Below are 13135 nucleotides of genomic sequence, written 5' to 3' on the forward strand. Positions count from 1 at the left end.
TAGTCCTGACATTCCGTGCGTTTCCTGGTGGGGCCCCTCAATACATCACTGAATTGTTATGCCCCTACTCTTCAGGCCAGGGTCTTCTTAAGATCCCAAAAACTAGTTTTAGAACGGGTGGAGACCTGGCATTCCAGGCTATAGCTCCCAGACTCTGGAACAATTTGCACCAGTCCCTCCGTGATCTTGACTGTGTTGAAACTTTTAAGAAACATTTAAAAACTTCTCTTTTCAGTAAAGCTTTTAGTTAATGCACCTTAATGCACTGTCATTTTTAATCCACTTTGCATCATTTTTATGATGTTGCCCCTGTTGTTTTAAATTGAATTGTCGTTTTACTTCACCTTGTACAGCGCTTTGTGATTTTATCTGTGAAAAGCGCTTTATAAATAAAATGTACTTACTTACTTACCTACTTTTTGAAGGTGCGCACAAACGTCCGCCGAAGGGGGAGGAGCCAGCCTTAAATGTGTTGCGGTGTGCACAAAAGCACACACTTTCTTTAATATCCCATTTTCTCTTATGGTGGCTCTGATCTGCCAATTTTGCAGGACTTCAATGTGAAAGAAGCAACTGTAATGACATATGCCATTTTTGATACATTTAGAAGGTGCTAAGAGGATACGTTGGGATGGTCTGCAACCATTGAATTTCTAAAGATTCTTCTATGTGTTCTTCTTGACTGTTGTTACAGGAAAGTCCTCTTTGACTATTCAGTTTGTTGAGGGCCAGTTTGTGGACTCCTATGACCCGACAATAGAGAACAGTAAGTACTTTGTTGATATTAATTACATGTGTGAATGTCTGGATTATTCTTGCCTGGTGTTAATTTAACATACCGTATTTTCCGGACCATAGGGCGCACCAGATTATAAAGCGCACTGCCGATGAATGGTCTATTTTTGATCTTTTTTCATATATAAAGAGCAACGGATTATAGGGCGCATTAAAGGAGTCATATTATTATTTTTTTTTTCAAAATGGAAAACACTTCCTTGTGGTCTACATAACATGTAATGGTGGTTCTTTGGTCAAAATGTTGCATACCGTATTTTTCGGACTATAAGTCGCAGTTTTTTTCATAGTTTGGCCGGGGGTGCGACTTATACTCAGGAGCGACTTATGTGTGGAATTATTAACACATTACCGTAAAATATCAAATAATATTATTTAGCTCATTCACGTAAGAGACTAGACGTATAAGAATTCATCGGATTTAGCGATTAGGAGTGACAGATAGTTATTTGAATGACTCTTACCATAATATGTTACGTTAACATACCAGGCACGTTCTCAGTTGGTTATTTATGCCTCATATAACGTACACTTATTCAGCCTATTGTTCACTATTCTTTATTTATTTTAAATTGCCTTTCAAATGTCTATTCTTGGTGTTGGGTTTTATCAAATAAATTTCCCCAAAAAATGTGACTTATACTCCAGTGCGACTTATATATGTTTTTTTCCCTTCTTTATTGTGCATTTTTGGCCGGTGCGACTTATACTCCGGAGCGACTTATACTCCGAAAAGTACGGTAGGCGGTTTGCACCACTTTTCAATTGTCGATCACATGCAACACACCCACTCATATGGACGAAAAAGTACATCTCGATATATTTTTACTTAAACTCGATATTCGATATATAGCTCGATATATTTTCCGGTGAAAATATACAAATAATTGATATTCATTTTTGTCAGTGGCACTTTTAATAAACCAGTTAGTCAAGATGGGTATTAACGTCACAAAAAAGAAACTGTTTAGGTAGCACAGAATTACATAACATAAATAAAATTTCAAAAACTAAGAAGCTGTACCGTATTTTTCAGAGTATAAGTCGCTCCGGAGTATAAGTCGCATCGGCGTAAGGGGGGGGGGGGTTACCCACATATGCGGTCCTCTCCAAGGTTTCTCATAGTCATTCACATCGACGTCCCACTGGGGTGAGTTTTTCCTTGCCCTTATGTGGGCTCTGTACCGAGGATGTCGTTGTGGCTTGTGCAGCCCTTTGAGACACTTGTGATTTAGGGCTATATAAATAAACGTTGATTGATCAGCCGAAAATGCATAATAAAGAAGGAAAAAAACATACAAGTCGCACTGGAGTATAAGTCGCATTTTTTGGGGAAATTTATTTGATAAAAGCCAACACCAAGAATTGACATTTGAAAGGCAATTTAAAATAAATAAAGAATAGTGAACAACAGGCTGAATAAGTGTACGTTATATGAGGCATAAATAACCAACTGAGAACGTGCCTGGTATGTTAACGTAACATATTATGGTAAGAGTCATTCAAATAACTATAACATATAGAACATGCTATACGTTTACCAAACAATCTGTCACTCCTAATAGCTAAATCCCATGAAATCTTATACTTCTAGTCTCTTACGTGAATGAACTACCGTATTTTTCGGAGTATAAGTCACTCCGGAGTATAAGTCGCATCGGCCGAAAATGCATAATAAAGAAGGAAAAACACATATATAAGTCGCACTGGAGTATAAGTCGCATTTTTGGGGGAAATTTATTTGATAAAAGCCAACACCAAGAATAGACATTTGAAAGGCAATTTAAAATAAATAAAGAATAGTGAACAACAGGCTGAATAAGTGTACGTTATATGAGGCATAAATAACCAACTGAGAACGTACCTGGTATGTTAACGTAACATATTATGGTAAGAGTCATTCAAATAACTACAACTTATAGAACATGCTATCTGTTTAGCAAACAATCTGTCACTCCTAATCGCTAAATCCCATGAAATCTTATACCTCTAGTCTCTTACGTGAATGAACTACCGTACTTTTCGGAGTATAAGTCGCTCCGGAGTATAAGTCGCATCGGCCGAAAATGCATAATAAAGAAGGAAAAAAACATATATAAGTCGCACTGGAGTATAAGTCACATTTTTGGGGGAAATGTATTTGATAAAACCCAACACCAAGAATAGACATTTGAAAGGCAATTTAAAATAAATAAAGAATAGTGAACAACAGGCTGAATAAGTGTACGTTATATGAGGCATAAATAACCAACTGAGAATGTGCCTGGTATGTTAACGTAACATATTATGGTAAGAGTCATTCAAATAACTATAACATATAGAACATGCTATACGTTTACCAAACAATCTGTCACTCCTAATCGCTAAATCCCATGAAATCTTATACGTCTAGTCTCTTACGTAAATGAGCTAAATAATATTATTTGATATTTTACGCTAATGTGTTAATCATTTCACACATAAGTCGCTCCTGAGTATAAGTCGCACCCCCGGCCAAACTATGAAAAAAACTGCGACTCATAGTCCGAAAAATATGGTACATAAAATAGAAAATATTATTTCTTCATAAAATAAATAACATATCTGTGCAAATAATACAAAATGAATCAAACTCAGATAAAAAAAATGATTTGCAGGCAGGCAATTTTTAATTCCCAGCTACTATCTAGTTCTTAAACACCAATGAAAATGAAATGTAGCATTTAGACAGGCTATACTGTAGCTAGTGTCATCACATGTCTGCCACAATCATGTGTGGTGTTAAATGTGTATTCCACCTCTTCCATGCCGACAGCAGTTTTGATTTGGGCTTATATGGTAAACAACTCAAATGAATGTTTTATCCAGACGCATACATTTGTCCAAATGTGGCCAAGTAGACTAGGGATGTCCCGATCCGATATTTGCAAAAAAATGCGTATCGGCAAGGCATGGGAAAATGCCGATCCAGATCCAGTTTTAAAAAAACTCCGGTCCATGTTTTCCAACGCACCGATTTAAATAATACATTCCACTTTTCTGCTGCTCCCTAATTTCCGTTCCGCATTTTCCAGCACACCTTCAACACATCCACAGGTCTGGGGATTCTCACGCAGTTGCTTTTAGCTGCTGGCATTACACGACAGGCTCTTCTCACTCTTTCCTGTGTCTCCCTCTTACAGATAGCGAGTGCACCTTCTTACACACGTCACATACTGTCACAACATACGTCACATACTGTCACGTCATACGTCACATACGTATACGCCCTCTCTCAGCAGAGAGCGAGGTAGCGGCATGGCTAACGTTAGCTGTGATGCTAGCGCAGCTGCTAAGGTGCGCGCCTGCTCAAGCGTCCTCTGCGCACGGCAAATCTATACCAGGCACAAAATCAAATAAAAAAATAAGCGCATAACAATTTTCGACACACGGACACGACAGAGAAAACAGTTTTCGTCATCATTGTTCAAATATTGTAACGTCTGTCGAGACGCTTATCTCCATTCGGGGCCACACGTCCACACCATCAAAATGCCGAGGCAAACATTTCCACATCAACACCGTATGAAAAAAATAGTGATTTTTTTTTTGTTGTGATTTCCCTCCCTCTCTGCATGAAAGTTTAAAAGTAGCATATATTAATGCAGTATGAAGAAGAATGTTTTAATGTAGACATGCAAGCCTTGAAAGAAAATTTTGAAAATCAAGACTACATTTCCTGCAAATGGGTGCATTTCTACCCTATATTTTAACTTTAGATTTATTCTCATATCAAACTCTTTTGGCTGTCTTTTTGACACTTACATCCGGCGCCCCCCTCAACATGTAAATAATTAAATGTGATTATCTTGTGTGATGACTGTATTATGATGATAGTATATATCTGATAGTATATATCTGTATCATGAATCAATTTAAGTGGACCCCGACTTAAACAACTTGATAAACTTATTCGGGTGTTACCATTTAATGGTCAATTGTACGGAATATGTACTTCACTGTGCAACCTACTAATACAAGTCGCAATCAATCAATCAAAACACATAGAATCATCATACTGCTGTGATTATATGCATCAAGCGTTCATTCAAGGCTAAGGCAAAATATCGAGATATATATCGTGTATCGCACTATGGCCTTAAAATATCGCAATATTAAAAAAAGGCCATATCGCCCAGCCCTAGTTTCAATGATGCCATTTCTGTTTGTCATGTATAATTTTGTCTATTTTGTGTTTCTCCTTGAATAAACAGGTCAGTTTCTTGTTACCAACCATTGTGTATTATTCAAACTCCCCTAATTCAGCTGGCTAGTTGTTATCAAGAGTACTAAAACCCTTTTCAACATGATTCTGACAACTAAGTAGGCTAAATAACTTTAAACTTTAATACATGCTCGGATAGGCCAGTATCGGTCAGTATCGGTATCGGATCGGAAGTGCAAAAACAATATCGGTATCGGATCGGAAGTGCAAAAACCTGGATCGGGACATCCCTAAAGTAGACGCATTGTGGGTTTCCTGGACGCTGTCTACATCGCTAAAAGAGAAATCTAAGGAAGAGAATCTCTCTGCCATATTCCACAAATTTTTCTTAATATATAAATCGCCCACTTGAAAATTCCCTCGATATTGCGATATTTTCTTTATTTATATCTTATATCTACAAACTCCATATATCGGCCAGCCCTACCCACTCATAATACTTGCTATGTAAATGTTTGCACACGCTAGTTAACGCATGGTCTTTGAGTCTTAGTAAATCAGGCCCTTACTTTTAGAACATCATGTAAAACGTCTTTTTTGCATAATAGGGACACTTTAAATAAGTGCAAAAATAAAAGTAGTGAAGATGTCAATCTCGCAAACATTTCCAGACACTCAAGTGATTCCAGTCCAAACTTTGCCTCGCTGTTTCCCCCGACCTGTGTGCTTATATTCTCTAGTGTCTGGTAAGAGCGAACGATGTGGTTCCATAAATAATTTCACAGCGCTTAAAGTGAAGTGTCAGCGTTCCTAGCGAGAAAATCAGCATCGGCAAATATCGATGTTCCTGCACCGGATGAACCCGCTCAAAGAACGTGTGGCAGATTTAGAAGACAACTGCTCGCCGTAGCTCTCAAGATGTGTCACAGTCTTGTCTCTCTTCTTCTTCTTCTTCTTCCCCTGCAGCGTTTACTAAAATGATCACGATAAACGGACAAGAGTATCATCTTCAGCTGGTGGACACAGCAGGACAGGTATCACACACAGGCATTTAATTACATTACTCTTCCTACTCCTTTTTTGACGTGTTGAATTGTGTCAATGTAGAGTTGAGAGGTACTTGGACTTGTACACATGTTCTAAATAAGAAACCATTTATGAATGCTGAGACACGCATGCTATTTCACAACAAAAGCAACACTATTAAATTTGCATTTTTGTTGTTTTCTAGATTTACACTCTACAGGTGGGTTGCAATCACGTGACCTAGAGCAGTGTTTTTCAACCTTTTTTGAGCAAAGGCACATTTTTTGCGCTGAAAAAATCCGCAGGCACACCACCAGCAGAAGTCATTGAAAAACTAAACTCGGTTGACAGTAAAAAGTCGTCGTCGCAATTGTTGGATATGACTTTAAACCATAACCAAGCATGCATCAATATAGCTCTTGTCTCAAAGTAGGTGTACTGTCACCACCTGTCACATCACAGCATGACTTATTTGGAGTTTTTTGCTGTTTTCCTGTGTGTAGTGTTTTAGTTCTTGTCTTGCGCTCCTATTTTGGTGGATTTTTCTCTTTTTTGGTATTTTCCTGTAGCAGTTTCATGTCTTCCTTTGAGCGATATTTCCCGCATCTACTTTGTTTTAGCAATCAAGAATATTTCAGTTGTTTTCATTCTTCTTTGTGGGGACATTGTTGATTGTCATGTCATGTACGTTGTGGACGCCGTAAGTCTTTGCTGTCGTCCAGCATTCTGTTTTTGTTTACTTTGTAGCCAGTTCAGTTTTAGTTTTGTTCTGCATAGTCTTCCCTAAGCTTCAGTGCCTTTTCTTAGGGGCACTCACCTTTTCTTTATTTTTAGTTTATGCATTAGACACCTCTTTACCTGGACACTGCCTCCCGCTGTTCTTGACATCTACAAAGCAATTAGCTACCGGCTGCCACCTGCTCATATGGAAGAGTATTACATGGTTACTTTGCCGAGTTTTAGACCAGTGTTTTTCAACCACTGTGCCGCGGCACACCAGTGTGCCGTGAGATACAGTCTGGTGTGCCGTGGGAGATTATCTAATTTCACCGATTTGGGGTAAAACATATTTTTTGCAAACCAGTAATTATAGTCTGTAAATGATGTGTTGTTGTTGAGTGTTGGTGCTGTCTAGAGCTCGGCAGAGTAATTGTGTAATACTCTTCCATGTCAGTAGGTGGCAGCAGGTAGCTAATTGCTTTGTAGATGTCGGAAACAGCGGGAGGCAGTGTGCAGGTAAAAGGGTGTCTAATGTTTAAACCAAAAATAAACAAAAGGTGAGTGCCCCTAAGAAAAGGCATTGAAGCTTAGGGAAGGCTATGCAGAACAAAACTAAAACTTAAGGTGGGTTAAGGTGGAGGCGAGGGGGGTGTATATTGTAGCGTCCCGGAAGAGTTAGTGCTGCAAGGGGTTCTGGGTATTTGTTCTGTTGTGTTTATGTTGTGTTGCGGTGCGGATGTTCTCCCGAAATGTGTTTGTCATTCTTGTTTGGTGTGGGTTCACAGTGTGGCGCATATTTGTAACAGTGTTGAAGTTGTTTATACGGCCACCCTCAGTGTGACCTGTATGGCTGTTGACCAAGTATGCATTGCATTCACTTGTGTGTGTGAAAAGCCGTAGATATTATGTGACTGGTCCGGCACGCAAAGGCAGTGCCTTTAAGGTTTATTGGCGCTCTGTACTTCTCCCTACGTCCGTGTACCACTCCGTACAGCGGCGTTTTAAAAATAATAAATAAATGATAAATGGGTTGTACTTGTATAGCGCTTTTCTACCTTCAAGGTACTCAAAGCGCTTTGACATTTACCCATTCACACACACATTCACACACTGATGGAGGGAGCTGCCATGCAAGGCGCTACCAGCACCCATCAGGAGCAAGGGTGAAGTGTCTTGCTCAGGACACAACGGACATGACGAGGTTGGTACTAGGTGGGGATTGAACCAGGGACCCTCGGGTCGCGCACGGCCACTCTTCCACTGCGCCACGCCGTGGAAGAAAGTCATAAATTTTACTTTTTGAAACTGATGCCGATAATTTCCGATATTACATTTTAAAGCATTTATCGGCCGATAATATCGGCAGCCCGATATTATTGGACATCTCTAATGAGAACATTGGTACTAAGATAAAAGTAAATAAATAATAAACATAAAATACCAAGCATACAGTTCACATGCACAGTCATTCTTTATTATGCCAAATTGCAACAAACATGAAATGTAGCGAAATCAATGATGTGATGACATCATAGCACTTAAATACCCCATGCTGCTCTCTCAAAGGCCACTAAGGGACATTATGGAGATGATATGCTGTGACGTATGGACCAGCTATAGTCCTCAATTTGTTTTTTTCTCTGAACATTCCATTGGATTCTCTAGTTTGACCTTTGAACCCAATGGTGCTGCTTGCTAACTCATCCTAAATGTCTGCAGGACGAGTACTCCATCTTCCCACAGACATACTCCATAGACATCAACGGCTACATTCTGGTCTATTCAGTCACATCCAATAAAAGGTGTGCTTTTACTTTGAGAAATATCATCTTCCAGCACACCCTGGGCTGATCATGTATTGTTTTGGGTCCGTGCAGCTTTGAAGTGGTGCAAGTTATCCATGAAAAACTGCTGGACATGGTGGGGAAAGTTCAGTGAGTACGACTTCTTCTCACTTTTGTCCCAGCAAGCATCTTCAAAGAAGTATGAAACAGTCTCAATGTGGCCTTTTCTTCTCTCCTTCACCCGCTGCAGGGTACCCATCATGCTCGTCGGAAACAAGAACGACCTGCATATGGAGAGGTACGTCAAAAACATACTTGCCAACCTTGAGACTTCTGATTTCGGGAGGTGGGGGGTGGAGAGGGGGGGGGGGGGGGGGGGGGGGGGGGTTGTGGTTGGGGGCGTGGTTAAGATAGATAGATATAAGAAATACTTGACTTTCAGTGAATTCTAGCTATATATATATATATTTTATTACATATACACAAATATATATATATAAATAAAAGAAATACTTGAATTTCAGTGTTCATTTATTTACACATATACACACACATAACACTCATCTACTCATTGTTGAGTTAAGGGTTGAATTGTCCATCCTTGTTCTATTCTCTGTCACTATTTCAGAACACACACATTATACAAATATACATTATAAAATCAATAAGAAAACAGGAGCTCTAATTTGGGAGTCTGAATTAGGATCAGAAGTTCCTATATAAACATTGCGCACTCACGTCGCCTTTTTGTATTGATTACTGCAGCTGTGCACTGGATTCATTCACAAATACAAACTACAACTCACAAACACTTTAGAGTTAGGCTCCACCATCAGAATGTGTACTTAAACTTATAAAGATCACATGGATATTATTCTGTGAGTTGCTTCACCAAAACTAACCTGTTATACAGGAGGAAAAAGTACACAGGACGTTTCAATTGTTCACAGACTGGTCGCGCTCATCAGAATGACAAGACACTTCCGGTCTGCAGGTGATAGCATTCAATTGAGAAGAAACGCCCTACTGACCAATGTGAATACTGATAAATGTGTAATGACAGCTCCAAAAACGAATTCAAACCACAAATGAAATAAATAAATCAACACAAAAATGTGACACATTATGGGTGGGTAACATATGCATGTACAGTAGATGGCAGTATTGTCCTGTTTAAAAGTGTCACAACATTGCTGTTTACGGCAGACGAACTGCTTTACAGTAGACGAAAACTTGACTGCTGTTGTTGTGTGTTGTTACCGCGCTGGGAGGACGTTAATGAAACTGCCTAACAATAAACCCACATAAGAAACCAAGAACTCGCCCTCGATCATTAGCTGTTTATATTGTGGGAAAGCGGACGTGTGAACAGGCTGTCAACACGTCACTCAGGTCCGCATGGAGCTGGAGGGGGCGTGGCCTCCAGCTCCGCCTGAATTTCGGGAGATTTTCGGGAGAAAGTTTGTCCCGGGAGGTTTTTGGGAGAGGCGCTGAATTTTGGGAGTCTACCGGAAAATCCGGGAGGGTTGGCAAGTATGGTCAAAAAGTACACTAATATGGTTATGATGCTCCAAACAGAGAATCAGAGATAGTGCAGCTTGTTCGGGTGTACCTAATGATGTGGCCATAGAGTATAGTCTACTCCAATTCAGTGGCTCGGTTTGCTAATCCGACTTCTTCTTTCCACCCCAGAGTAATCAGCTGCGAGGAGGGAAAAGCATTAGCTGACTCCTGGAATGCTGCCTTCATGGAATCCTCGGCCAAAGAGAACCAGGTAGAGAATCGTGCAGTTTAGCACACCTGAAATTTGGGACGCAAAATGTCGGAAAATGTTATTTTAGTAAGAAGAAGAAAAAAAAAACATACGAAAATGCTTTTTTCTTTTAAATATACTACTGCAAATGTCGGGGGGGGGGGAAAATTGATACAGTCGTAAAAAAAAAAATTAAATCAAGACAAAACGGTTTTGACAAAAGGAGTTCAAAAATTGTATGAGAAAAAAAAGGCAGAATATTCTGATTATTTTGGCTTATTTTGTAACTAGAGATGTCCGATAATACCGGACTGCCGATGTTATCGGCCGATAAATGCTTTAAAATGTAATATCGGAAATTATCGGTATCTGTTTCAAAAAGTAAAATGTATGACTTCTTAAAACGCCGCTGTGTACACGGACATAGGGGAGAAGTACAGAGCGCCAATAAACCTTAAAGGCACTGCCTTTGCGTGCCGGCCCAATCACATAATATCTACGGTTTTTCACACACACACAAGTGAATGCAAGCATACTTGGTCAACAGCCATACAGGTCAGACTGAGGGTGGCCGTATAAACAACTTTAACACTGTGAACCCACACCAAACAAGAATGACAAACACATTTCGGGAGAACATCCGCACCGTAACACAACATAAACACAACAGAACAAATACCCAGAACCCCTTGCAGCACTAACTCTTCCGGGACGCTACAATATACACCCCCCGCTACCCCCTACCCCAACCCCGCCCACCTCAACCTCCTCATGCTCTCTCAGGGAGAGCATGTCCCAAATTCCAAGCTGCTGTTTTGAGGCATGTTAAAAAAAATAATGCACTTTGTGACTTCAATAATAAATATGGCAGTGCCATGTTGGCATTTTTGTTCCATAACTTGAGTTGATTTATTTTGGAAAACCTTGTTACATTGTTTAATGCATCCAGCGGGGCATCACAACAAAATTAGGCATAATAATGTGTTAATTCCACGACTGTATATATCGGTATCGGTTGATATCGGAATCGGTAATTAAGAGTTGGACAATATCGGATATCGGCAAAAAAAAACATTATCGGACATCTCTGGATGTAACTGTGTCAAAATTGCATGGTACAATATTATCATGGTGTTAGGGCTACGGTATTAAATTATTGTGGTATATGTCCAAAAAAAAATCTTAAAAATGCTATTGTGTGTAAAATGAAGTTCCAATAATGTCGCGGATAAACACACTTACTATATATATAATAGAACACAAACATAACACTCAAATCATATTCATTACTACAAACATGTATTTTTAAATGCAAAGAACTGGGCAGGGAACATCAATTGTTTATAGCAAATATTTTAAAAAAAAACTTACAGCTCCGTGTCTTTAACCTCTTAAGGCCCAAGCTGTTTGTTTACATGTTTTTTTTATTTCTCTTTGCTATTTGGGCTTATTGGACTCTAATTAGAATAACAACGAAGAATCATCTTTTTATATGATGTACTAAGTCCATAAGTAACTAATGTGTACTTCATGTTTAGTGACATGCTAATTCTTATTTTTACACTTTTTTTTTTCAAATTCCATTGTATGTTATACTCTTCTGACACCACCAGATGGCAGTATAAGTGTCCACATAAGTGGCCATAAGACCCCAATTCAGTAGTGTACACAATTTTGGAAATAAGAGCTAAAAGGTGCTGTCCACGCATGTGGCCACTAAGCCTTTAGAGGTGTTAAAGTGAGAATGTAAACATCCAGTTACAGACACAATAATGTTCACTTCCAATTTTTACTTCCTGAGAAGCAGCGTCCTCCACAGTAGACATGTTTGGAAAATGCCGTTTCTCAGAAAAGTTAATCATTTGGGGACGGTGTGGCTCGGGTGAAAGCGCGGCCGTGCCAGCAACTTGAGGGTTCCAGGTTCGATCCCACCTTTCGCCATCCTAGTCACATCCGTTGTGTCCTTAGATGGGTGGTGGTTAGGGCCTCGCATGGCAGCTCCCGCCATCAGTGTGTGAATGGATGAATGTGGAAATAGTGTCAAAGCGCTTTGAATACCTTGAAAGTAGAAACACACTATACAGTATAACCCATTTACAATTTTAATTTAACTGTTGATAATGTAAACACCTCACAAATTGATGTTTGGCTTCACTGGCTTCAAATATATTTTCTGGGTGACAGTTTATAAGATGGCGACTTGTCCAAGTTGTACGCTGCATGCCTTCCACTGAGTGCAACTGGATAGGCTGCGACCCCTCGCGACATAAAGAGAGACAAGTGGTGGAAAAACAGATTGATGGATTGAGGACTTATCAAGTAGCTTTTCAGCAACATGTACAAACAGCTGAGAAACAATAATCAAAATAAGTATGGTGCCAGTATGCTGGGGTTTTTTTCAATAAAATACTGGAAAGGATAGAAATGTAGTTTGTCTCTTTTATCCGATTATTAATCGATTTAATCGAAGTAATAATCAACAGATTAATCGATTATCAAATTAATCGTTAGTTGCAGCCCTAATATATATATACCGTATTTTTCGGAGTATAAGTCGCACCTGCCGAAAATGCATAATAAAAAAGGAAAAAAACATATATAAGTCGCACTGGAGCCCGGCCAAACTATGAAAAAAACTGCGACTTATAGTCCGAAAAATACGGTATATATATATGTATGTATGTGTGTGTATTTATTTTTTTTAATTTTTTTTGGGAAAGTGTTTGTTTTCATCCAGGATGTCTCTGTGCATTGCTGCATTCATCTTTCCCTCTATCCTGACTCGTCTCCCAGTTCCTGACGCACTGTATACGTGTCATTTATACTTTTTTGTATTTGAAAAATATCCAAACATTAATGTGTTTATTATTATGT

General features: G+C 39.2%; 1 protein-coding gene across 1 annotated transcript in view; it reads left to right on the top strand.

The window, feature by feature from the left end:
• rheb (Ras homolog, mTORC1 binding) overlaps nt 1-13135 on the top strand; it is a 30082-nt gene that overhangs the window by 10423 nt on the left and 6524 nt on the right. Inside the window, exons 2-7 of the mRNA XM_061978878.2 lie at nt 695-766; nt 5945-6012; nt 8444-8526; nt 8602-8658; nt 8759-8806; nt 10201-10282. Of these exons, the coding sequence (XP_061834862.1) occupies nt 695-766; nt 5945-6012; nt 8444-8526; nt 8602-8658; nt 8759-8806; nt 10201-10282 (410 nt within the window). The remainder of the gene's footprint in view (nt 1-694; nt 767-5944; nt 6013-8443; nt 8527-8601; nt 8659-8758; nt 8807-10200; nt 10283-13135) is intronic.

Source organism: Nerophis lumbriciformis, linkage group LG19, assembly GCF_033978685.3.
Source record: "Nerophis lumbriciformis linkage group LG19, RoL_Nlum_v2.1, whole genome shotgun sequence".
Taxonomy (NCBI): Eukaryota; Metazoa; Chordata; class Actinopteri; order Syngnathiformes; family Syngnathidae; genus Nerophis; species Nerophis lumbriciformis.